Below are 25125 nucleotides of genomic sequence, written 5' to 3'. Positions count from 1 at the left end.
TTCCTTTGTCAAAATCCGGTTTTAAGTCCTTAATTGTTTTATATTGTTCTCCAGTGGAGTTTATTATGAAGTATTTATAATATCATTAAATACAAGGAAACAAGACAAGGTCACTGAGGTTACATTCATATTTACACCTTTTGTTTCATATGTTTATGTTTTAAATGTGTTTACTGAGACTTTGATTAGAAAAATAATCATTTCAAAACTTTAATGATTAGCATGAACAAATAATAACCATATACAACACGGAGGATGAAGAAGATAAAGATGAAGAGGGGAGAGGATAAAGATGAAGAGGATGAAGATGATAAGGAAGATGGAGATGAAGATGATAAAGATGATGAAGAGGTGAGAGGATAAAGATGAAGAGGATGAAGATGATAATAAAGAGGATGAATATGATGAAGATGATGATAAAGATGATGAGGATAATGATGAAGATGATAAATATGATGAAGATGATGATTCATATGATAAAGATGATGAAGGTGATGAAGTTAATGATGAAGACGATGATGATAATGATGACGGTGATGAAGATGATAAATATGATGAAGGTGATGAAGATAATGATGAAGATGATGAAGGTGATAAATATGATGAAGATGATGATTAATATGTTAAAGATGATGAAGGTGATGAAGATAATGATGAAGATGATGAAGGTGATAAATATGATGAAGATGATGATTAATATGTTAAAGATGATGAAGGTGATGAAGACTCTCCGGGTCACTCACTTCCTGCGGTTGGTTTTTTGAACGGACCGGTTGGATCCTCGCTTCGCTCCCGACCAATCGGAAGTGAGTATTTTTCGCGCTGTTGGCCGCAGTGTTTGATTTTCCCGCAAGCTGCTTCAGCCTCGACCTGAATGAAAGGCTCCGTTTGACGGGATGAGTCCGGACACTTTCTCCCGCTAACCGCCGACAGGACCTCAACAGGTAACCGCGCACTAACCTCCACGGGGCCGGCCGCCCCGGGGCTTCGAGCCGGCACGGGTCCGCTCGGGTACACTTGTTCGGGCCCATCATCCATTTTAGCGAGAGGAGCTGCTAGCTAGTGAGCTAGCTAACTATGCTAACTTTGAGTGTGCCCTTTGACTGGGCTTCAATGGAACGATGGTTAGCTTTGGCTAGCACGGCTAGCCTTTTTGAAACAAGCTGTCATGGCGCCTACAAACTGAGCATATTAGTGAAAGAATAGGAAAACATTAAAAACAAGCCGCCGCAGTCATCCAGCGACAATCACGGTTATTTATTTACCCGGTAGCATCAAGCTAGGAGGCTAGTTAGCGGGTGGGTTTAGTGAATTTAGCGTTTGGGTGGCGGCTTTGTCTATTTGCTGGAATGCGGCGTAATGGCTGACTGGAGCTCTGACAGAGATGCGGTTCGGGGTGAACGCTTGTCCGCAGCTGGAATCCACACATCGTGGCTTCCGCTTCAGATTATAGTCGGAGCCCATTTCATGCATGACATTACAGGGCGGCTGCTGGCGAGCTGGATGTGTTACGTTGCTGAACAGAAGAGATCGAGTTAAAAACGGATGTTACAGATGCTTATGTCGGTGGGGGGTGTGTGGGGGGTGTAAGTTCAACCGTGTTGTTGATGCGTTGCAACTAAACCAAGTAACATAACACGAATCACCATGCACCGTGTTAGCTTTTATCCGGAGCAGGATGCACGCAATTCCAGCAATTATCCGCACGCCAGTTGCATTACACCGACTTGTCAGCTGCTTCCATTTCCGCGGCTTTCCTCGCCGGTGATGCGGTGATTACGCGGCCACCCACTCGTCGGGCATTCGCTGCATGCGGTGGAGCTGCAGGCTGCTTTCTCCTCCTCCACGGTCTGCAGCTAGCAGCCATAGCTAGTCCTTTATCCAGGAGAGAGGCGACTAGTCCGGGTAAGATGCTCTCCACCCGCCGGGGAGCTTTTCCTCGCACGCATTGGATTCAATCGGGGGTTCACCTCATTCACGCGTGTTTGGATCTCAGTGTTATTTCACTGGACTGTTCCATTGTGGCTTCACACTGTCTCCTACAACACATCCAGGCTGGAGCGTTATGTGACAGGTGCAGCTCTCTCTCTCTGCCCTCTGCCATTTTGTAAACTGTACAACGCTGTGCTCAAAGAATTCACATCCCACGAATCCCAGTGTGAGAAAGTGACTGCGTGGGGCCTGGTGGTAATGATTTGTGACTGAACCTGTGGAATGAGAAGTTTCTGTGTCCCCTGTTGTGCAGCTCAGCGAGCCTGGAGGGGGTGAGGTGGGATGGACACTAAAGGTAGCTCTCTGCCTTCGATGCCCGAACCAGCCAACCCCATCAGCATGAAGCAGCCGCCGGAGTCCCTCGGCGTACGGAAAGGTCGGGGGGACATGAGCAGTGACCCGGCTCTGCTTATGGACAAAGCCGCTGCCCAGCTGGCCGCCAAACTACAAGACGGCGTCCTCCAGAAGATGGCCGGCCACAGTCATAACAACCACAGCCACGAGAGGCTCAAAGACCTCACCTCCCGTGTGCTGAACGGCGACCAAGACCCGCTGCCCAAGCTTTGTGCTCCAGAGCCTCCCATGCTCAAGGGTGCCGAGGCCCCGGCCACCAACGGCACCCATCAGCACAATTGCAGCCCTCACACGGAATCTGAACTGAAGGTGACAGTGCCCCAGGCGGTAGAGCAGCCGCCGTTTGAACCATGCTGTGCCAACGGGACCAGTTTGGCCACAGCCACCGAAGGTACAATATCTGGTCCCGAGAAGAGACAGGACGTGCAGAAGAGAGGAGGGAGACCTGTCAAACCAAAACCTCAGCTAAACCACAGTTCCTCTTTCGTCCCTCTGGAGCAAGTGGACCACACAAATGCTGCAGATGGAACCGGAGCAGACGACAAGGTTTTTCATTTTTAACTCATTTCAATTAGAAGCTAGAATTTGTATTCTCCTGTGGTAATATAATACAATAAACTGCATTGTCCAGTTAATACTAGTTTAAAACAATGATGTACTATTTGCTGACAGATGATATTAAGCCAAAAGGATCACACATACTAATGAGATCAAACTCTACTAAGCCTCTGATCCACATCTGATTTCATGGTGACGCTTGACTTTGATCTAGTCACATTTAAATGTTTACGCAAAATTTTAAGCAAGGATTTCCATAGATGTAGAAATTGATAAATAGTTTGAACATTTGCAAGTTAACGTCGAGCTGCTGAGTCTCCCACAAAGAATCAGATGTGTTTAATTATTCACCAATATTTGCAGGAACAAATTTTGTGTCTAAAATAGTGTGTGGGAAAAGTAACTTCTTTTATACGTGGAAATGAAACTTGATGTATTTAAATTCTAATCTATCGATGGACGTATTCTTCTTTCTCTCCTCCAGCTCAATCTCCTCCCTGAGGTGAAGGCGGAGGCGTCAGAGAAGTCTCCCTCGCTGATCCGGTTTGCTGTTGGTGACTTGGTTTGGACGAAGGTGTCGGGGTACCCCTGGTGGCCTTGCATGGTGACCACAGACCCAGAATTCAGCCATCACTTCAAACAGAAAGGTGAGTTACACCCACAACCGCCTGCTACATTCAAATTCAAGAGATGTGTTGTAAAGGTTGAAAAACGCCAGATTTCAATTTTTAAAGTCAGATTTTTACACCATTGTTTAATTCTATTGTTCTGGTTTGTTTTGTTTTTAGCGGCCAATAGCAGGTCAGGCCTCCTTTACCATGTGCAGTATTTTGGAGATGCCCCGGAGAGAGGCTACATCTTTGAGAAGAACATGGTGTTGTTCACTGGAGAGGATCAATACCAGCAGCTCAGCCTGGGCAACAAACAAGCAGCCTCCTGCAACATTCACAAAAAGGTAAAAAATCTGCTTCTTTCATGTTGCCTCAGTGGGGGATGTGGTCTTTCTGCTGTTGCTAAGAAAGACCTGGCTCAGAAACCGTTCAGCATTTAAACACTGAACTTCTTCAAAACGTTTTACACAAGGTTCTCTCTCGTCAATCAAATGTTACTTGTTTTTTTTATTTTTTATTTCTCTCAGCCAACTTGCTCAGTTTAGCTGCTTTTCACCAACAAACAATTAAGGAACCATAATTGTAGATTTGTGCGAGTAACTCTTGACGTTTTTTGTTGGCAAATCTTCTCTTACACAGCTTCCTCATGAATCTTATCACTTCTGCAATCTTGTTTCTAAATATTGCCAACAGTGTAAAACAAATATCTGTTGATGGCAACACAATGACAAGACACCTCTACCGTATTGTGTTGTTCTCTCATCATATACGTGATGTGTTGAGAGTCCGCCTGCAGCGTTGACCCTTTTCTTCAGCCAACACAATTGCCACCACAGTAACTTGCCGTTTAACCTTGTTGCTTTCTCTGCGTCCTGCAGACGACTCCATCCGTACCCCGCAAGCTCCAGGCCCAGTGGAACATGGGCATCATTCAGGCCAAGGAGGCCCTCAGCATGTCGCTGGATGAGCGCATGACGAACTTTACATTTCAGTATGACGAAGACGGGCCTCGCCTGAACCTCGGGATCCTGGAGAAACTGAAGCCAAAATTCTGCGAAGAGATGAACCAGGAAACTGTGTCACGCCTGAGCCCAGATCTTCCCTCCCTGCTGGTAAATACCCACAGCCCAAAATATTTTTAAACTCTGCAAAGAAACATAGAAAATACAAAAAAGATTGGAGTAAAACATGTTTTTAAAACCCTAATAATATAATACCATGATCTTACTTAAACAGCCTGAGCAGACCTTTACCAGTGGATGATCTGTTGTCTTTGCAGGGTCCCATTTCTTCTGAACCAGTTGAACCAGTCATACCTCAGAAGAAAAAGAGACGACCCAGACAGACTCCGTCTACAACCAAGACGGTGAGGAGACGGAAAAAACCTGCAGTGGAGAACTCTGCCGATCCGGTGAAGAAGAGGAAACCAAAGCTGGCGTCTCCAACAGACGACGCTTCAGAACTCGTCTCACCCCCAGTTCCAGTTCCAGGTTGGTTGAAAGTTAAAACCCCGGGTGGCGGATCAACTCTAGCCATCAATCGAGGGCTGGTTAAATCTGGTTGTGGCTGGTGTGTGTTTTTAACAGTGCGGTGGAATCTCATGCTTTAAATTTCCGTATGTGGCCAATTAAGTAGTGATGTGGGCGGATTCTTGTAGAATTCATCACTTAATGGGGCCATTCCTGGTTGGTGAGCAATGGTAACTTCATGATGAGAGAATGCAAGATCCAAGAAAGCTGTACTTCACAGCACTGGAACTTAGAGACACAGAATTTACCCATAATGCCGTTTCCCAATTGCTTTGATAATCCTGTGGAAAACAAAATTCGAATGGCCCTTGGTTGCTCATTATTTTCCTATTTATAAATTACAGAATATTTAAAATAAGCTGGTAACAGTACTTGTAACATTTGAGAAGTGATCAATCGTGTAGATATGTCAATTCATTAAATTTAATTTGAGCCTTTTGTTGTCGTAGTTGACAAAGTGAAGAAAAGGCGAAAGAGAGCGACTCCTGCAGAGCAGACGACCGATTCCTCAGGTGAGTCATTTGGCAGAAAATCTTTTAGTCACTAATTCTAAAACACAAGAGAAGATTTTATATTTGCTGTTATGACTAAAATAGAAATGGTCTGATTCTCAACCAAATTAAGATGATTTTATATTTTTCTTCACAACCATGTCTCCAGTTAAGAGGGAGAGAAAGAAGGCGCCTAAAAGGAAGCTGTCGGACTCCGCAGCCGACAAGGAGCAGACGCCTAAGAGACGCAAAATGAGCAAAGATGCTGAGAAACAGGTTTGTTTAAATTTGGTTTGATGTCACGTCCGACACAAAACTGCACCGGTTCTTGAATAGTAATGATTGAGCTTGAAAAACACCTCACTTTGGAGATATTCAATTATTTCCTTGTTTATTACGTCCTCAGGCCTCGACTTCGGAGGGAACGCAACAAAAGCGGAGACGAACGAAGAAAACTGACGTAGAAGTGAAGGAAACCAAGAGACGACAGAAAAAGTCAAAAGATCCTCTGGCTGGTAAACGACGAGCATCTCTTTTTCATTCACACCTCTGTGCTCTGTCCTGTGGCCTCACTCGCATCTTGGCGACCTTATCGTGGCCACTGCAGCAACTGCTAATTATAGGTTGTACATTTTGACTGTGCACAGATGATCAAGACGCAGTGAAACCAAAGCGCAGGAGGAAAAGGAAACAGGATGGAGAGAACCAGGCCACACCTGCCAAGACGAAGAAGAGAAGGGCCTCTCCGTGTCCTGATCCTGAGGTGAGAGGAAATGACCTCAGGGTGTTTCCATCTTAAATTACACAAGCTTGTCATCAACGTTACAAGTCCCCAACTGAATTTAATTCAACAATTATAGAGAACCGGTTTGGTTTAAAATGCTCGGCTTCTTTTTCCACTTGTTAGCAGAACTCTTAAAGTAACTACACCACATTTCCAGATGTGATCAGTTTCCTCCATGAAGCACAATCCCCAATGTCTTGTTCATCACACGCTGTTTGCTGCAGGGCTCTGGGAGTGAAGGACGTCCTGATTCTCCGAGCGACAGCTTGGACGGGACAAAAAAGGGCGAACGGAAGAAAGAATTTGTTTGCCAGGTAGGTTTGTTAAGATAATAAAACATCAGATGCATTCATACATTAGTTTACCTCTATGATGGCTGCACAACTTTCAGTCAGATTGTTAACATCATCTTGTACTTCTGGGCAAAGGGGAAGCTCTTAATTTGAAGGGGCCAGTAGTGTGATGTTCTACTGGTTCTGTTTCTATGGAAAAGATATTTAAAGTTTTGTTTGAATCAAGTCTCCATCATTTTATAATGTGGGATAGAGATATTCATGTTCTTTTATTGTGTGTTGATGTGTCCTTGTTGGTTTGTTCCTACAGATGTGTGAGCAGGCTGGTGAGGACCTGCTTCCCTGTGAAGGACAATGTTGTGGCATGTTTCACCTCCACTGTCTGGGTCTGTCGTTCAAACCCGACGACAAGCTGCTGTGTCAGGAGTGCAGCACCGGTGAGAAGTTCACTTTCTGTCTGAGAAACCTTCACTGGGCAGATGTTTTATGTTTCCTGCTGCACTTTGTAGTTGCTGCTGTTTGACATTTCCTTCCCTTGCTGCTCTTCTCAGGAATTCACTCGTGTTTCACCTGTAAGCAGTCGGAGGGCAAGTTGCTTCGCTGCCACGTCCTGCACTGCGGCAAGTTTTACCACGAGGCGTGCGTCCGCCTCAACTCGCTCACCCTGTTCGACAACAAGGGCATCCGCTGCCCACTCCACACCTGCCTGAGCTGCCATTACGGCTGCCGCGCCAAGCACAAGTCCACCAAGGGTGAGGACGTCACACACTATTGTTTACAGTTGGATTCCTTTTCATTTGGGGACAAATTCATAAGCATTATAGAAATATTTTTGCTCAAGGTCACATACTTTCTATGTGCATGGAAACGGTAAAGTCAGACTTTCTGTATGAAGTATCAGGTTCTGGCCGTTGGTCTGATGGAAAAGTTGATCTCTAAAGTAAAAGTGTAGCTGGAAGCATGAACTGGGAAAGAGAGGTGATCTGATGGAATATAACTCACTTGTAGAAAGTTTTGTTGTAACCCGTTTGTCCCGCTGTCCCTGTTGCAGGTAGGTTAATGCGTTGCCTGCGCTGCCCCGTGGCGTACCACATTGGTGACATGTGTGTGGCAGCCGGCAGTGAGATGATCACCAACACCGCCATCATCTGCACCAACCACTTCAACGCCAAGAAGGGCTACAGCCACCACAGTCACGTCAACGTCAGCTGGTGTTTCGTCTGCTCCAAAGGTTCGAGACTGCTTCTTTTTTATTTCACCTACAAGGAGGGAAATCACCAGCAGCTACATAATAATAATAATATATTAACTACTTATCCAACCACAACAGTCTCTATAGTGCTGCTATAACCAGATCACATCCCAAAAACTGCACACTTGATCTGATAAAATTATTTTAACAGATCAAATTGGACCAATTCTATCAAACACTGCTACAGTCCCTACTGTATATGATGTAACAGAAAGAGTTGTGTGAAGTTCAAAGGTTGTAGATGTCCTTCGACAGCAACAGAGTGAAGTCTAACTATGACGTGTGTGTGTGTGTGTGTGTGTGTGTGTGTGTGTGTGTGTGTGTGTGTGTGTGTGTGTGTGTGTGTGTGTGTGTGTGTGTGTGTGTGTGTGTGTGTGTGTGTGTGTGTGTGTGTGTGTGTGTGTGTGTGTGTGTGGCTATAAATCCCACATGCTGCTGAGGAAACACTGAACAGTTCCTGAGTCAATTTTCATTTTAAATAAAAGCCAGTTCTGTAGAGACGGCTTTTTAATTGGTGTCAGATGATACTGAAACGCAGAAACAAAGCCAGGATCACTGGTTTCTTGTTTACGTGAATGTTTACCTGCTAGACGTTTTGCAGTCGTGTGTTTCCTTTCAGCTTCACGACAAAAACACACACAAATTGATTAATGTATGAGGCAGATTTTTTCCCCCTCGGCTGTCAGACTGAACATTTACACTTTATTGTGTTTGTTTTTATCGCCGTCGTGCAGGAGACTCGACTGTAAATCAGCTCACTTGCTAGTTTCACTGCTGCTGCTTCCTCGTCTCGAAGGTTTCATGTGGTTTCTCGTTGTGTCGCAGGGGGACAGCTGCTGTGCTGCGAGTCCTGTCCGGCAGCTTTTCACCCCGACTGTCTGAACATCGCAATGCCTGATGGGAGCTGGTTCTGCAACGACTGCAGAGCCGGGAAGAAACCCAAGTACAGAGACATCATCTGGGTCAAACTCGGAACATACAGGTGAGAGAAAGTGCTTGAGATGCAGATTTTTCCTTTTCAAAAATGTTCTGTACCCTCTGGTTCTCATTCCGCTGCTTCCTCTCGCCAGATGGTGGCCTGCAGAGATCTACAACCCGAGGACCATCCCTACCAACATCCAGCACCTTCGCCATGAGATCGGAGAGTTTCCCGTCTTCTTTTTCGGATCCAAGGATTACTTCTGGACTCACCAGGGCCGCGTGTTTCCCTACATGGAGGGAGACCGAGGCAGCAAGCACCAGAGGACCGGAATCGGCAAAGTCTTTAAGAACGGTAGAGCTGCTAAGTCACTTCCTTGGTCAATGAAAGTCATGGAAGAGGTTGTTTCTCCATTTAAAGTTGGGATAGAGAGAAGTTCAGTCTGTCTCCATTCAGGAATCAGGATTTTTTTAATATTGTGTACAGTTCACCGAACCAGTATAGCTTTCCTAATTTAAATATCATGTTTTGACATTTTAGAAAAGTTTTGTAGCATCATCTTGAGCTAAATGTTTAATGTTGAGATGAAATCTAATGAGCGTTTTTACCTTGTGTTTCCTCAGCTCTGTTGGAGGCTGAAGCTCGATTCAAGGAGATCAAAATAAAACGAGAGGCGAAGGAAGCGCAGGAGAACAGTCGGAAACCGCCGCCATACAAATTTATCAAGGTGGGACATCCCATGTTTCTGTCTCTAAAGTATGAAGATCTTGCTGATAATAGTATTAAGCTATTTTTATCTTCTTCTGGAATAGATGTTATAGCATAAATTTAATATAAAATTCACTTTTATTGATGTTTTACTGAACAATGTTTCTCCTTCAGGTCAACAAACCCTTCGGCAAAGTTCAGGTCTACACCGCAGACATTTCTGAGATCCCCAAGTGCAACTGCAAGCCGACGGACGAGAGGCCGTGCGGGTTCGAGTCCGAGTGTCTGAACCGCATGCTGCAGTACGAGTGCCACCCTCAGGTGTGTCCCAGCGGCGAGCGTTGCTGTAACCAGGACTTCACCAAACGTCTTTACCCAGAGACCAAGATCATCAAGACACCCGGCAAGGGCTGGGGCCTGGTCGCCCTGCGGGACATCAAGAAGGTGAGCGGGAGGGACATGAAAGATATCGATCAAATAATTAATTCTTCTTAAAAAACGTTTAAACGTTTCGAGGAGTGTGAATCTGGTCTGATGGTTGCTTTTCTCCAACAGGGCGAGTTTGTGAACGAATACATTGGCGAGCTGGTCGACGAGGAGGAGTGCAGGGCGAGGATCAAGTACGCCCACGAAAACAACATCACTGACTTCTACATGCTCACCATAGACAAGGTTGGTACCACATCCGGCGGATTGACCCTCGCACCATCTTTTCCAGTATCTGCGGTGTCTTTAAACCCTAAATCACGGTTTCTTTTCAAGGATCGGATCATCGACGCGGGGCCGAAGGGAAACTACTCTCGCTTCATGAACCACAGCTGTCAGCCCAACTGCGAGACGCAGAAGTGGACGGTGAACGGAGACACGCGAGTCGGCCTGTTCGCCGTCCGCGACATCCCAGCAGGTGAGACGAGTCCCGAACCAAGTGAAGGATCCGTGGAGCTTCAAGAATAATTGCACATATAACAATCCGATTTTTACAGATTTCTATCAGCGTTTATGTTCGTTGATGTAGCTTGTTGTGTTTGTTTTTATTTATTCCAGCTCTAACCTGCTCATGTTTACGTTCATTCACTTTATTCTTTTTATTTTGTTCCCAGGGACCGAGTTGACCTTCAACTACAACCTGGACTGCCTCGGCAACGAGAAGACCGTCTGTCGCTGCGACGCCCCGAACTGCAGCGGCTTCCTCGGTGTTCGGCCTAAGGTGAGATTTATTACCTTTATTATCACAACTGCAATTTCCAAATGATGGGACATGGATACAGTCATGTTAAAGTCTGGAACATGGATGGAGACACAGAATAATTACGCCCTTAATTAAAGAATACCTCTGTATGTATTTTTATAGCGATGCAGATGTGTGTTTTCTTGCTCACGTTGATTCCATCTCTGCATCTGATCCACAGAACTCGAACGGCCAAACAGCCGATCCTAAAGCAAAGAGGTTGAAGAGAAAGTATAAGAAGAGGAAGAGCGAGGGAAAGAAAAAGTCTGAGGACGAGTGTTTCCGCTGTGGAGACGGAGGTCAGCTGGTGCTCTGCGGCAAGAAGGCCTGCACCAAAGCTTATCACCTGTCCTGTCTGAACCTCACCAAGAGGCCCTTCGGTAAGAGACTGCAGCACGTAGGTTATTAACACGGGTGATAACCACGTTTACCTGGGAACTATTTTAATAAATAAATGTTTTTCGACTATAAATCTGGTTTAAGCTCATATGTGAAGACCTGCTTTCTTGTGACATGAGAGTAAATTCTTCATCTTTGGGTTTTTATACATTACTTTCTTTTACTTTATAAACTAATAATCAGCTGATTAATTGATAATGACAGTAATCTTTAATTAAAGCCGTGTATTCTTAACTAATTGTCTATTTCCTCTGGACCCGCCCTGCAGGACGATGGGACTGCCCCTGGCACCATTGCGACGTCTGCGGGAAAAACTCGGACGCTTTCTGTCAGCTCTGCCCAAACTCCTTCTGCAAGGCTCACCATGAGGGGGCGCTGCGCCCGTGGCCCCCCACAGGGCAGCTGTGCTGTCTGGAGCACGAGGAGCTGGAGGGAACCGACAGCCAGGATCCGGGCATCAACTCGGAGGCAACGGCATCGACCGCCGTCGTCGTCGTCGTCGCCGGCCGTCCTCCCAAAGGCTCCAGGAAGGCAGACGGAGCCGAGGCCAAAACAAAGGGCTCTAAGAGGAAAGCAGCAGAGGCCTGAGTGACCTTTGACCCCTCCGAGAGCCAAAAGACCAAACCAGACTCTGACACTTGCTCCCCTCGTTATAAACAAATACAAACCCCACGTTATACCGTCTTCAAGATCACAAGAACCAAGGCACTGTTCATCTTCGTCGTCAGGGAAAGCCGCTTATATCTCACGTGCTCGGCAACGAGCTCCAGCTCCGCCGCTCAAACGTTTCTTCGTTTCATCTTTAACCATTTTCAGGTTTTGTTTTGAACTTGTCTGCACTGAGGCACAAAGCAGCCGAGCGAGCGCAGGTCAGGAAGCTGCGGATTCTAACTCTTCCACCAACCAAACTGCCTTTTTGTTATTTTGTTTTAGTTTTGACTTGAGTTTTCAAACCAACACAAGGAGCCCGTTGGTTTCTGCTGAAAAGAACCCGGAGCGGCGAGCGGCGTCGCTCACTTGAATCTCAGCCGCCACCGCCCCTCACTCCACGTGGACCGTCTTCAACGAGTTTTAGAGCTATATCTATATACGTGTTTATCAAAGACCAAAACTATAATTACTGGAATATTGTGAGACATCAGACAGGTTTGCCAAATGGAGCGCTTTTATTTTTATATATAGTATATATATTCCAGATGTAATATCAAACACCAAGACACTATGGATCGGCCTCAGATGACCTCTTTACTTTAATACCGTAGCCATAGGTTACATTTAACCGTAGACATTTTTTTACAACCTGTTATTTTGTTTTAGCTCAGTTTCACCTTTTTAGATTTGATTATTTTTTTTGTATCAGGATGCTGAACGATGGCGCCTGAAACCTTTTATCTACCTGCATGTCCGGAGAACGAGGGATCAGAGGAAGTGTTAGAAACCCAGAAACTGATGTAAAAAAAAAAAAACACTACTGGGAGGTTTTAAAGGTTTTTTGACGTTTTCTGCTCAACGACTAAAACAGAGAAAATGAAGGAACGACTTGAACCTTTTTTCCTACGTTGAGCGTTTGGTGCTAACATCGAGGTGCTTTCCACTGATTTATCTGACAAACCAAGGTACTTAGACAACATGGTAATCACTGAGTCGTTCATCTGGAGCCGAGGTTTTGAGAAGCTGTTTTCAGACATGACCTCTGGAGAACGTCCGGAACAACTGGGTCCAGACTTTCTCCTAATTTTTCACAACAGGGAAAAATGACCAGATGAGGGGGTGGAGCCTGACAGTGGAAATCACATGGTTTTGTTTACAGCACATCAAAAATCTCTGGAATCTCGTTTTTCCATGTTGACCACTTCGTCTTCTCCGTGTGAGGCTCCTCCTCCTCCTCCTCCTCCTGGGACCAGTGTCTCTCTGTTTTCTCACCTGGACTCAGTCAATGTCTGAAAACAGCCTCAAGACCTCGGCCTTTCGTTATTTTAATCCTCAGGAGGTTTTTAGTCTCTAAACTGCATCTTGTTGTTTGATACTCGAACACAAGCTAACGACACACTGGCTAATTCCTTCACTCAGAAATAACTCATCTCCTTCACTTTCCACTTCCGTGTTTACAGAAGCTCGGCGTCACATCTGTAGATCCTCTGTGACCAGTGGCTCAGGCTAATTCCTGGTTTCAGTATTGAACCCATGTATCTTCTAATCCGTGCGTTTATTTGGAAATTAAGAAACTGAAAGACGTTAAGAAGTTTTCAGACATAAACACCAGAGGATTTTCACAGCTTCTCTGGAGTTTCACGCACGTAGCGACGCACGTTTAATAATGTGGAGACGCCGCGTCGTTACCCAGAATTCCTCACTGTGCTTATCCTGTGTCAAAAACCAAATCATGAACAGTTTCACTTGTTTGTCTCTTCGTCGGTTATAAGATATTTTCTAACATTGAGGCTACAGACGTTTCTTGTATCTTTAATTTCATATTTGACTTTGGTTTTTAAAAAAAAAAAAACGTTGGAATCTTGAATCATTTAGTTTTTAACTCGCTGTCGCTTTGCTCCTCTCCGTGATCTCCACATCTCCCGAAAGCAGGATTTGACTTGAACTCACACGACAGCAGGTTTCGTTTTGTTTTAACTGCACCTTTTGGGTTTTATCTTGAGTATTTTTGTTTTTTCTCCCGGGTCACGTGAGCGGGACGCGTCCTGAGGCGCGTTCTGCGACTTCCTCCGTTCCGACCGTCGTCCTAACCCTAATGTGTGTTGAGTGGATGTAGTCCAGCCAGTTGTTTTTGTAAGCACTGTAATTCCCTGTAGAGCTGAAGTGTAACGTGTGCGTAGGGGTTTCATTCTGTAACTACTGTCATAGTAAACCAGAGACTAATATGTACATAATGTATAAGTGGTTATAGTGATGCATCTATTGTAAATATCATACAAGTTCTCTGACGTATGTTTTTTTGTTTTTGTTTTTGTTTTTTTCTTGATGCTGAAAAACACTTTTGTGCAGGATCTCACTCGTCTGTTGATTCGTGCAATAAAAAGTGATGGAACGTGCATCTACTCCGAATTCACTGGACTTTTATCTGACGCTGGTTTTTAACTTGATATCTGAAACTACTTTATCACCATTTTTAAATTAATTGAAAGGATTTGAAATTCACATTGAAGCCTTAAAGAAATGGGTGTTAGTTCAACTTGTTGATTTAACTAATTTGCACTAAACTTATCTCTGAAGTTGATTTGAACTGATGGAAAAAATGAAGTGGCAACTACTTTGAAAATCTATTGATTATAATTAAAATTGAATTTATTTTTAGTTAGAGTAAAATGGATCTTAGTTTTTTTACTATCTTCTAAAATACTAAGACAATTGTTTTCAAAAACAATCGTCTGAACCATTTTGACTTGAGGTGAATCGTCCTTTACGTTCTGTGCTGGCGTCTGGAGACGTTATGTTTTCAGGTCTTTATGAACATTATCAATTTGATTCAAAGATGAACTTAAACAATTTTCAATGTCCCTGTGACCTCACCTTCAGAATTCTACTTTGCTCGTTATGGGAACTGTAAAACGTTTTTAATGGAACGTGCTTTAAGATGATGCAAGTTGGGATTTGGTTTCTAGTCCTAAAAAAAAATTATTCTATCAAATTTGGCACAAAACCTTCTTACACTCACTGATTAGAATTTGCAGGTCAAAGGTCACGGTGGCTTTTTGAACTTGTCTCAAATCTGATTTACGGGAATTTCTTCACGTTTTACTCAGTTGTCATTTGGACTCAAACATGAACGGATTAGATTCCAGAGGTCAAAGGTCAATAACTGAATATGGAAAACACTTGTAGACTGAAACTCCTTTTTTTTAATAATATAACTGATCAAACAGCAGGAACAACCTAATGTTTTTGATTGAAATATAATGTAATAAATCAGTTCAGCTCAAAAACAACACATTCAACCGGCGTCTTCTCTGAACGTCCCATGTGGACAGTTTGACTCTTTGAGTAGAAGCAGAATTGGACACAGCCTGAAGTCTTGCTGAGTGTTTATTCCTCTTCAGGACAAAAGACAAAACAAGTTTCATTTTGCATAACAGTAGTAGTACAGCAGTGGCCGAGGGTACAAAATGCTTATTCAATTTTTCAGTGTAAAAATAACTCTACCGTCCTCACGCCTGTGCCGTCCTCTCGTAGTGCAAACGCTTCAAATAAAAGTTAGGCACGTGATGGGTACGATACGATCGCAGTTCAATTACACTTAAGTGCTGCCGACGAGTCAAACGTCCGCCTGGATTCCTCTCTCCTTCTCTGTGGCGTCTCGGCTCGTCGCGTTGAGACGGAAACAAACGATGGCGGCTGGAGTTTAAATATGGATAAAAGGGCAGTTTGACTCCCTGTTGGTCGCAGGTGAAGCTCAATAAAAAGAAACCTACACAGTCCGGTGTCGGGATGAGGATTATCTGTTTCAGCTTTAATCGATCAAGTGCAACTGACTCATGGCCGAGTTTAATACTTTGCCAAAAACAAATAACATTGCAAGCTTATGGTCCCAAGCAACAAACACAACTTCTTCCCAGTTGATGGTTTTGCTTGTAAAAGTCTGAGCGAGCGTTTAAGTGGCAACTTGACATCTTTCTACTTCAACGGGGAAAAGAATAGTCAAAGAACTAGCTCAAAATAAAGTAGAAAGTAAAATATTTCCCAGTTTTACATATGTTACAAATAAAAAATAAATATCAGCTCTGTTTTTAATCTAGGCATTTTAGGATTCATCGAGAAAAATAAAGGTACAAAGAGCGACCGTCGTTCTCTCTCCACTAACAGTGCAGCTTATTCTCAGTGTCTCTCCTCCATCAGGAGGCCAGCACGCCTCGCCGGATGATGTCAGAGCCGTAGCGGCGGCTGAGAGACGAGTCGCCCCTCAGCTGGTGGGAGTGGCACCGTTTCAAACAGGGCTCCACCTCGCCGTCGCTCGGTTTGGAGTCGGAGGCGTAGCCGTCGTTCTCCGCCCCCGTGCGGAGTCGCGTTCTGGCGTACGGCGGCTCCGGCGTGTTGGTCAGCGGCCTCAGCAGCGGCTTGCCTTGCTCCTCCTCCTCCTCCTTCATCGTCAGAGGTCTCTCGCTCCTTTTAGGGATCCTGAACTTCCCCCAGCCTCTGATGTGGCCGACGGCTCCGTGGGACGAGTGGGAGCCGCTCGCCTGGGTTCTCCTCAGCCACCCGTTGGTTTTGGCGTCCGAGCCGACGCCGGCTCTGTTAAACTTAGTGTTGGTTGTCACATCCAGAGAGGCGGGGCTTCTCCTGCTCAATCCTTCGTCGATGAAGTAGTCGTCGGTGTCGGAGCTTCTGATGTCCACCAGCCGGATGGAAACGGTTTTCTCCAGATGCTTGGACCCGAACTTGTTCTTGACCTGACTGGAGAAGTTCTCTGCCACCTCGCTCCTCCTCTTCCTCCTCCTCTCCTCCTGCTCGTGGTCGTCTCGTTTCCCTCTGGTCGGCGCCTCGGGTTCGGGCCCCGGGGGCTCTCTCCTGGGCCCTTTCCTGCTCTCAGGTTTGTGCAGCTTGACAGCGATGGCCTCCTGAAGCTTTGGGAAAAGAAACTCCTGACTGATCTCAGAGTTCTGGATGTGGGCGTCGCTCGCAGCCTCTGCCGCCTCTTTGATTCTGGAGCTTTTACCGTCCTTGGTCTCCGGCTGTTTGCTCAGATTCTCCTTCTTGTGAATGTGTGGCGAGTCAGAGAAGCTCCTCCTGTCGGTGCTTTTCCTTCTCTCCTGCTTCAAAGAGCCTCGTTTAGTTTTGAGTCCAGAGTGGCTCCAGGAGGAGCGAGACTTGGAGCCCTGAGAGTTCAACCAGCCCAGAGAGAAGAGCTCCTCCAGGTCCTTCGCTGAAGGGTCTCCTGCAACACACAGCATTTAAACCTTTAGTGGAATCGTAGTGTGACAGTATGAAGCTATAATGTTTAACTTCACCTACTTTCTCTCTTTCAAATCAAAGTCCAGTTTATGAAGTTTCCCTTTTCATTAAGCTTTCATCCTGCATATATTTGCCATTATGTGACAGTTTGATTAATATTATTACAGTACGGATGATTATACGCTCCTAATTACAACAATTAAAAACTCTGATCCAGTTTGTAGAGGGAAAACATCAAACTTAATAAAGAAAAGTATCTGCATGTCCACATTGAATAGAAAGTGTCTTGTCTTCAGTTGTGGTTCTCGTGGACCAACCTGTGAGCAGCTCGTGGTCCAGCAGCTTCACCTGCTGCTGGAAGATCTGCTCCTGGACTCTCCACAGCGAGCGCTTCATCTTCTCCCTCCGAGTCACCATGTAGGTCAAGTTACGAACCTGACGAGCCCAACGGCAGAAACACAAATCAATACACACAGTTTTTTAAAAAAAACACTTTAACACACAGTCACTGATGCAACTTCCATGTTCACAAGCTTTGATTTGTAAAGAAAAACCAAGACTGGATGTGATAGTCGTCATGTTTCTTATCGGACTTGTCTCTTTTCCACGTTGTATTATTTATACACTTGTTCAATTAGTCTTCAAATGACTTTGAGTTGTGTTTTTATTGAAATTCACTCAGACTTTATTTGAACTGTGTCTTCAGTCGCTGCCTCCTCCCAGTGCTCCCAGTGAAGTGGAAACCTACCCTCTCCAGGTCCTGGCGGAGGTGCGTGAAGAGCTGCAGGCGTCGCAGCAGCACCTCCTGCTCGCGGCGTGCCAGGCTCTCCTCCTCGTCCTTCTTGGGCGTGAGGAGCGGCTGGTTGAAGTTGGCTTTGCGCTTCAGCTTCCAGTACTGGTAGAGGAAGTCCACCACCTCCGGCAGCAGCTTCAGGTGACTGGCCACCTCCTCCACCTCCACAAACTGGTAGAACTCCTCCTCCATCTCCTGCAGTTTCAGCTTGCGGAGGTTGACTCTATTCTCCAGCTGGCGGCTGCTGAGGGCCTCCGCCTCGCTGGACGCTCTGTCCACGAGCTGAGGAGGCACATAGGACGACAAAGAGGAGGAGGCGGCGTCTTCCTCCCCTCTCACCCTGCCTCTCCTCCTTCCCTTCTTGTCTCTGGCACCCTCCTTCTCCTCCTCGTCCCCCGAGTCTCCGTCTCTGGACTCGGCGCCCTCGAGCCCAGAGTGCTTGGGGCAGTACGACTTGAACTTGACCTCGTCGTCCTCAGTGAGGATGGTGTTCATCTCAAGGCTGGCGTGGAGGCCGCACGTCACGTGGAAGGCAGTCCGGCAGTTCTTTGCTGAGCACTGCAGCAAAAACAAGAAGAAAGAGTTTGAGTTAAACATCGAAAACAATCAAGTGTCTTAAAACGTTTCATCATAAGAAGCGGGATCATGTGACGTGACCCATGAAGACTGGAAACGTTCGGACCATGATCATCCACAAGGTCGTCGTTTAAGACTTGTGATGAAATGCTTTGTGATTCGCTGAAATACTGGCAGGAAGGGTGAAGTGCATTGTGGGAAATGTAGGTTGGTTTTTTTGTTTGTCAGCCGTCTTGGCCTAAAAAAAAGTTTTTAATAAAATTTTAGACGATGACTGACAAACTAAGAGAGGAGAGAAATATAATAGAAATATAAAAGCAGATTACAGAAGCGTTTCATTGAGGAAAACTACAATGAAAACAGCAAGATTCAGACCCAGGGCTCAGTGAGATGTGTTGGAGGAGGAGGAGGAGGAGAAGAAGAAAGAAGAAAGAAGAAGAAGGAGAAAGAAGAAAAGGATCTATGAGTTCATTTGTTTGGCTGCAGAGGAAACAGACGCAGCATCGCCTGCTGTGAACACTCATCTCAAACTGCAGAGTCTGAATTACTGGACGCGGTCACGCTTTGCTTTTCATGCCTCATTAGGTGTGTGTGTGTGTGTGTGTGTGTGTGTGTGTGTGTGTGTGTGTGTGTGTGTGTGTGTGTGTGTGTGTGTGTGTGTGTGTGTGTGTGTGTGTGTGTGTGTGTGTGTGTGTGTGTGTGTGTGTGTGTGTGTGTGTGTGTGTGTGTGTGTGTGTGTGTGTGTGTGTGTGTGTGTGTGTGAGAAGGAGAAACATGAGCAGCGACTGCACCTGTATACACGCTCCCCTCTTCTCTTTGCACAGGCAGCAGATCAGAGCCCATCGGTTGCTGGGGATGTGGGACACGTTGGTGATCGGCTCCATCTTCTCTGGATTCCCGATGCTCACCTGCACATTAAACACAGGATTAGGACTCGTGTTGCTCCACGTGCCGAGCCAGACATCTGACTTCAGTGTTTGAAGCCATTAATAACACAAAGCTTCAAATCTTTCAAGTTCCAAAAACAATTGTTTTGTCTCACAGAAAAATCTAAATGTTGAAATTTCTGTTTTGTTGAATTGTTTATTTCTTTCAACATTATTTTAATGTGTTGAGCTGTTGCTTGGAAGCAACTGCATCTAAAGTACAATAATTATTTTTGATTCTAAAGAAAACACATGATGTTGAAGACTTCATAAAAGATTAGTCTTCACCTCTGGAATCCACAAGGCACAGCTGACGTGGACCCACTTGGTTCCACTCCGGGTCGGTTTCATGGCTCCGCCCTTCTTGGGACACAGCTGACATTTGGGCAGGATGCCGAGGGCGCAGATCCGGCACAGCCAGCTGCCCTTCGGGACTTTCTGGATGCCGTAGCACGCCTGGTGAGAAATGCAAACAGGCGGCGTCTCAACTTCCATGAAGCAAACAGAAATCGATAGAAGATGAACAGAGAGGGAAAGGAAGCGTGTCATCGTAGTGAGATTGTTTTCTCCCTCGTGTTGAGTGAGTTTAAGAGTCCGTGTGTTGACCTCTGACCTGGTGGACGCAGATGTTGCACTTGTCGCAGAACACCATCTCGTTGTTGTCCTCCCCGTCAGGCGACCGGCACACGTCGCACACCACGTCCTCGTCGTACTCGATACCCAAACCCTCCTCCGTCTCCGTGGCGTGCGTCATGTTTTCGTGGCAGCGGTGCTCGAACTCCTCGATCACCCGCTCCATGGTGATCTCGTCGAGCAGCGGCATCGCTGCACAGAGACGGAGGCAAAGTTGTACAATTTGTCTGGTTTTCTTAATATTTGACATTTAAATCTTATTTGTATGAAAGTATCAAGTGCTTTTCTGAAAATGTCACACTTGTGGAGTTAAAGTACGACATTTAAGAGTTGAACTAATGAACTCAACCAAAAATAAACTTACTTTAAAAACTCAAAACAATAATTTCTCTTTTTCTTTTACCGCTGCGAGTTTGGAGTTAATCCTTTTAGTCACAAAACACTTAATTATATGTTCAGTTCACTGTGACACCAGCTCCACGCTGCAGATGATATCGTGCATCTAAACAAAGACGTGTTCAAAGCAACACAGGCAGCCTGAAATGAACCAGAACAACATCAGGAGTCTCTACTCTGATCTTTGAGAACATTAGACTTCCTGATACAAACAGTGAGTCCAGCTTGAGAAGATTGAAGTTCAACTATTGTGTTGATGACTTTTTCTGACTGCGTAAGTCTGCGTCTGTTTTTGTAACTCGAGATGATGATAAAAGTAAAACTGAGGAACCTTGTTTTTCTGCTTCACAAGCTTCACATTGAACAGATTAAATTTCAAAATCAACGCCCAACTGAGGCCGAACAAAGCATGAAAATAAAACCAGTGGAACGAATCTTTTCCACTTGTTCCCTCTTAAAACAAAACATGAGTCGACCTGCGTCACAGGTTTCTATGTGATTTTGTCTAATACATAGAAATAACACTAAGACCTAAGACTCGATCATCTGGTCCGTGACTCACCCATCTCAGCAAACTCCTCGTTGATGTTCTGCAGCCAGGCCACGTCTTCCTCGTTCAGGTCGTAGCGGCACATCCCTTCCGCCAGCGTCCGGATGTCGACATAGCCCAACGCCTCGGCGCCCGACGTCCGGATGAGCTTCTTTGGCTTCACAAACATCACCTCCTTCCCTTTCTCTGCCAACGCCCTGCACAGCACAGAGATGTTGAGACCTACTAAACACTGACGGTACAAGAAAGCAGCTGAACTGGCCTGTGAGACTTTGGAGTCTTTGAACGACCCGTCTGTTGTCCTACCTGGCGACGGGCTCCGGGATGGACTGGGGGCTGACGGGGACCTGGACGCCCTTCTCCCAGTCCTGCCTCCACTGGTCGGCGAGGACGTAGTAGTCCTCTGTGTTCAGCTGGTACGAGTCGTGAACCTTCATGGCCGTGATCAGGTCCGTCCTGAAAACCTGCAGCGAATAACAACACATGAGTTTAACACATCACTGAATTTATGATTGTAATTCACAGCATGTGACAACGACTGGTCACTACAGCGCTGATCTGAGAACAGTCAGACACAAGGAGCAGCTGCATGAGAAGCTGACTCTTTCAACTCTGATAAATCACAATCAATCGTTTTGTCTCAAGCAATCATGTTTCAAAGATCAAATTTATAAATCAATCAATTGAGAGTTATGTAACTAATAATGAGTTAGATGTTTTTAAATGTCTCGTCTCCATAAAGCTTGTGTATATCAGTGTTTACACAGAGATACCAGGCTGTGTGCAGTCAGCTGAACAGGAACCAGCCAATCAGGATGCTGCTAAGGGCAGAGTCATTGTTTTGCTTTAATTTGATTGGCCCCTGGTCAAAAGGGAGGCGACGGCACAGCGGCCTGCAGACTGTGCAGCAGATAAGAGAAAAGTTTCCACTCATCCAGCCAAATACATAAATCAATGTTTAAAATAAAGAGACATTTTACTGATATTTATTAACGATTGAACACATTAAAGTGTTTTATCTTTGAAGACACATTATATGAAAGTATAATCAAATAATAACCAGAACACAAAGTGAAAGCAGAACACTGTTTATGACTCAGTAACTGTTCATGTTTTTATCTAAACATAATCATCCTTAACCGTCCTGATGATGCTGAACCTTGATCTGCTTTGTTGTCCTGTTATTTGTCTATTTCTGAACATTGAGCAACGAACAAACTTCAAATTCCTCGTATGTGTAGGGACACATCGCCAATAAATCTGATTCTGATTGGACGGACGTACCTCGGAGGGTTTCTGTCCAGTGCCCCTCCTCGGCTGTGATGAATGCTGGGACCAGCAGGTGGAGTTACCTGCAGGAGAAACCACACAGTTAATGAAGGACGCAGCATTTCTTCTTCGTCTGTTTCTGCTCTAATGAAGAAACTCAAGTGGGGATTTTCCCGCATCAATCAAACATGTGTAACTCACTTGGATAAACAAAGTTGTGCAAATGACAATTTGGGTTTTTCCATTTCATTACTAGTTTGACTTTGTCTTATTAGAACATCAGTGAAGGTGCAACTCCAGTGTAATAACATTTAAAAAACACAGAGCCTTCATTTACACGGAAGTATTGTTACTTCAAATCTTTACTTAGACGCTGCAGAACAATGTATAATCTATCTTTGATGTGTTTTACATATAACAGAATATATCTACGGAAGTAAAAGACAGTTTCCCTCATCTGACTTAATCGGTAAAAAACTTCACGTCCACTTTCTAGTTTGTTTCATCAGCAGAAATTAAGCAGCACATCTGACAGACTGTGGTTATGTTATGCAATTTCTGTAAGTGAGAACTTGCCCCAACATTTTGTTGAATGTGGCAAAAACCTGATGCATCTGGGACAATGAAACAAACGCCACAAACCAGTTTTGAAAGTCTTCGCTGGGTTCAGATATGAGAGCGTCTGCCTGACCCTGTCCCTGCTTCTCTTTGTCCCTCTGCTGCCCGACCTCCTTTTTCTGTCTCTTTGTTTCTTTTCTTCACCTCAAGTATAAACGTATCGACAATTACAAGATGGAAAGAAACTGCGAATCCAAATTCCCCCGGAAAATGTCCCTTTAACTTGTGAAAAAACAAGTTTCTGCGCTGCACTTTCACTTGTGAATTGGAAGGATGGTGGCGGGTTGCGCTGACCTCATTCACGTCTAAATTTGGTCCTGGTATGAAGGAGTCAGCAGAAACAATATATTTGCTTACTTTCATTGTCAGAGTCATCGCTGCTGCTGGGGAGTCGGCTTCTCTTCATGGTCGTCTGTGTGCGGAGCTCCGGCCTCAGGACACTGCAACCAGACAGGAGGGAGACGAGTGGGGACTTAGAAAATGTCCACACTTCAAAATGAGACAAGAAGTCAGACTGTCTCAGACAATGTTCGTACAGCAGTTTGTGTTGAGGATAAGTACAATAACAACAACTTTAAAACACACACTAACGATACACAAGGAACTATGAAGTTAGTTGCAAACAAATATAAATATAAATAACTTAAAATACAGTCTTTACCAACAGTGCTACAAACAAGGATCTGTCTGTGTTTGAGTCTCTTCTTCAAAAACAGCTCAGTGCAAAACAAAGCCACACACTGATCCACATGTTTCCTTGTTGATCTGACAGCACACGAGCCCTGCAGCGATGTGCGTGCACACACACACACACACACACTCCACAGTCCCCAGCGATGACAACAACAAGTTGGCACATGCGACGCACACAGGAAACAACGTGAGCTCCAACACCAACATCAACAGGAACTAGAAACATCTGAGTCCGCTGCAGCCAGCGTGCACATGGGGTGGGGGGGTGGTGGTGGTGGAGGGGGCGATGCTAACTCTGGCTTAGCGGGCTAGGCTAGCAGCAGGCTAGTTAGCGCGACGCCCTTTCTTCCAGCGAACGGCGCAGCAGAGAGCTAACCGTGTAGCGGCTAGCTCCTAGCTAACAGCTGGCCACCGTAACGAGCCCCCGGTGCTGAGAAACCAAACCGAGAAGCTGCGTGTTTACGATGTGATCAGAGTTTCGGTCCAAAGCTGCGACACAACACGATGTTTGAGGTTTTATTATTAAAAGCAAAATGCAGATTCGGGCTAGCTAACGTTAGCCTGGTTGCTAATCTCCCACTGGTTATGCAACATGCGGGCCCTTCCACGAAAATGTGAAAATGTTACGAGTATATTTAAAAAATGATGAACTATGTTTATGAAATGAAGACGAGCTGTTCTCTCAAACCCTCATTAAATCACTTCATGGGTTGTTTCCTACAGAATGCACGTTGCGTTAGCCTGACGTTGGTGGTTAGCAACATCGGCTAGCTGGTTAGCTGGAGGCTAAGCTAATGTAAACTACCACGGTTGTGTTTAGCATTAGCCCGCGGGGCTAACTCCGTGTTGACTCCCGCTGAGCCTCTCGGCCAACCCCGGCTCTCCTCCACAGGTGAGGGGTCACATATCGACCCACACAAGCTACCTGGAGCCGGAGAGGACCCGCGGGCGGACGGTGCGGAGCAGGGCGGTGAGCAGGGTTAGCTAACCCGGCGGGACGGAGAGGCAGCTCCGCCACAGATCCACTGGTTAATCTTTGGCGCCATTTTAAATGACGGTGTCGGGAACACACAACCTAAAGGCCCGTCGGGAGCCGCACACACACGGGACTCGAACCCGGACAGAGAGTGAGAGAAAGCGGGCGGTACGTACAGAGCACGTCGGGCTGGTGGAGCAGGTGTCAGGGTTTGATGTGAAGCGCAGTTTGAGCCGAGAGTTCCGCTTGACCCGCCGCATTCCACACACACACACACCGGGGGGAGGTTACCCTGCCCCGGCCGCAGCTGCGCCTCAGGCCCGCTGGAGGGCGCCACAGCTCCCGGAGCACAATGTTTCCATGGTTACATCAGCCAGGATGCACATGGACAAACATGTCAACAAACATTTGATCAACAAACATATGATCAATGTTAATAAGATGAGATGATATCTATCTTCATTGATCCCTGTAGAGAAATGAAATCCAACGTAGCAGCACAAAGACGAATGGAATAAGAATCCAAAAATAAACAAGATAAAAATAGAAACATTATTTACTGAGCTGAGACAATATCATCAAATTTTCAGATGCTTGTCTTGTGTACAGGATTCTTCACAGATTGGCTCCTCCCCCTCTTTTATCAAGCAGAAAACCACTGATGATAGACACATGA

At 45.5% G+C, this 25125-nt stretch overlaps 2 protein-coding genes across 10 annotated transcripts; one reads left to right on the top strand and one right to left on the bottom strand.

Moving 5' to 3' along the window:
* Nucleotides 1-793: 793 nt before the first annotated feature.
* On the top strand, nucleotides 794-12102 carry nsd2 (nuclear receptor binding SET domain protein 2). 5 transcript variants are annotated; one of them, XM_034577404.1, is made up of 23 exons: nucleotides 794-944; nucleotides 2246-2892; nucleotides 3389-3551; nucleotides 3693-3859; nucleotides 4394-4627; nucleotides 4795-5005; nucleotides 5494-5556; nucleotides 5705-5811; nucleotides 5942-6050; nucleotides 6183-6298; nucleotides 6544-6633; nucleotides 6923-7049; nucleotides 7164-7364; nucleotides 7664-7843; nucleotides 8690-8846; nucleotides 8935-9137; nucleotides 9407-9510; nucleotides 9666-9935; nucleotides 10047-10163; nucleotides 10254-10395; nucleotides 10592-10698; nucleotides 10901-11099; nucleotides 11387-12102. In XM_034577404.1, the coding sequence occupies exons 2-23, from the start codon at nucleotides 2275-2277 to the stop codon at nucleotides 11704-11706; spliced, it is 4005 nt and encodes a 1334-aa protein (XP_034433295.1). In that variant the 5' UTR covers nucleotides 794-944; nucleotides 2246-2274; the 3' UTR covers nucleotides 11707-12102. The 5 variants fall into 5 exon arrangements, with proteins under 5 accessions (XP_034433295.1, XP_034433298.1, XP_034433299.1 ...); XM_034577407.1 differs by having other exon boundaries at nucleotides 797-944; nucleotides 3696-3859; XM_034577408.1 differs by having other exon boundaries at nucleotides 797-944; nucleotides 4795-4999.
* Nucleotides 12103-12287: 185 nt separating this feature from the next.
* Nucleotides 12288-24814, bottom strand: jade1 (jade family PHD finger 1). Of its 5 annotated transcripts, none has more exons than XM_034577420.1 (12): nucleotides 24626-24814; nucleotides 23138-23220; nucleotides 22178-22245; nucleotides 21200-21357; nucleotides 20906-21090; nucleotides 19928-20139; nucleotides 19603-19770; nucleotides 19180-19296; nucleotides 17768-18370; nucleotides 17337-17454; nucleotides 16195-17002; nucleotides 12288-13012 (listed from the first exon to the last, which is right to left on the bottom strand). In XM_034577420.1, the coding sequence occupies exons 2-12, from the start codon at nucleotides 23184-23186 to the stop codon at nucleotides 12850-12852; spliced, it is 2649 nt and encodes an 882-aa protein (XP_034433311.1). In that variant the 5' UTR covers nucleotides 23187-23220; nucleotides 24626-24814; the 3' UTR covers nucleotides 12288-12849. The 5 variants fall into 5 exon arrangements, with proteins under 5 accessions (XP_034433311.1, XP_034433312.1, XP_034433313.1 ...); XM_034577421.1 differs by lacking the exon at nucleotides 12288-13012 and adding an exon at nucleotides 15139-15407 and having other exon boundaries at nucleotides 24626-24810; XM_034577422.1 differs by lacking the exon at nucleotides 12288-13012 and adding an exon at nucleotides 15139-15412 and having other exon boundaries at nucleotides 16542-17002; nucleotides 24626-24806.
* Between the last annotated feature and the right edge of the window lie 311 nt (nucleotides 24815-25125).

The sequence above is a fragment of the Hippoglossus hippoglossus genome, chromosome 22 (genome assembly GCF_009819705.1).
Source record: "Hippoglossus hippoglossus isolate fHipHip1 chromosome 22, fHipHip1.pri, whole genome shotgun sequence".
In the NCBI taxonomy this organism is placed as follows: Eukaryota; Metazoa; Chordata; class Actinopteri; order Pleuronectiformes; family Pleuronectidae; genus Hippoglossus; species Hippoglossus hippoglossus.
Note: the sequence above shows the minus strand (reverse complement) of the source record. Positions and strands in the feature narration are given on the sequence as shown.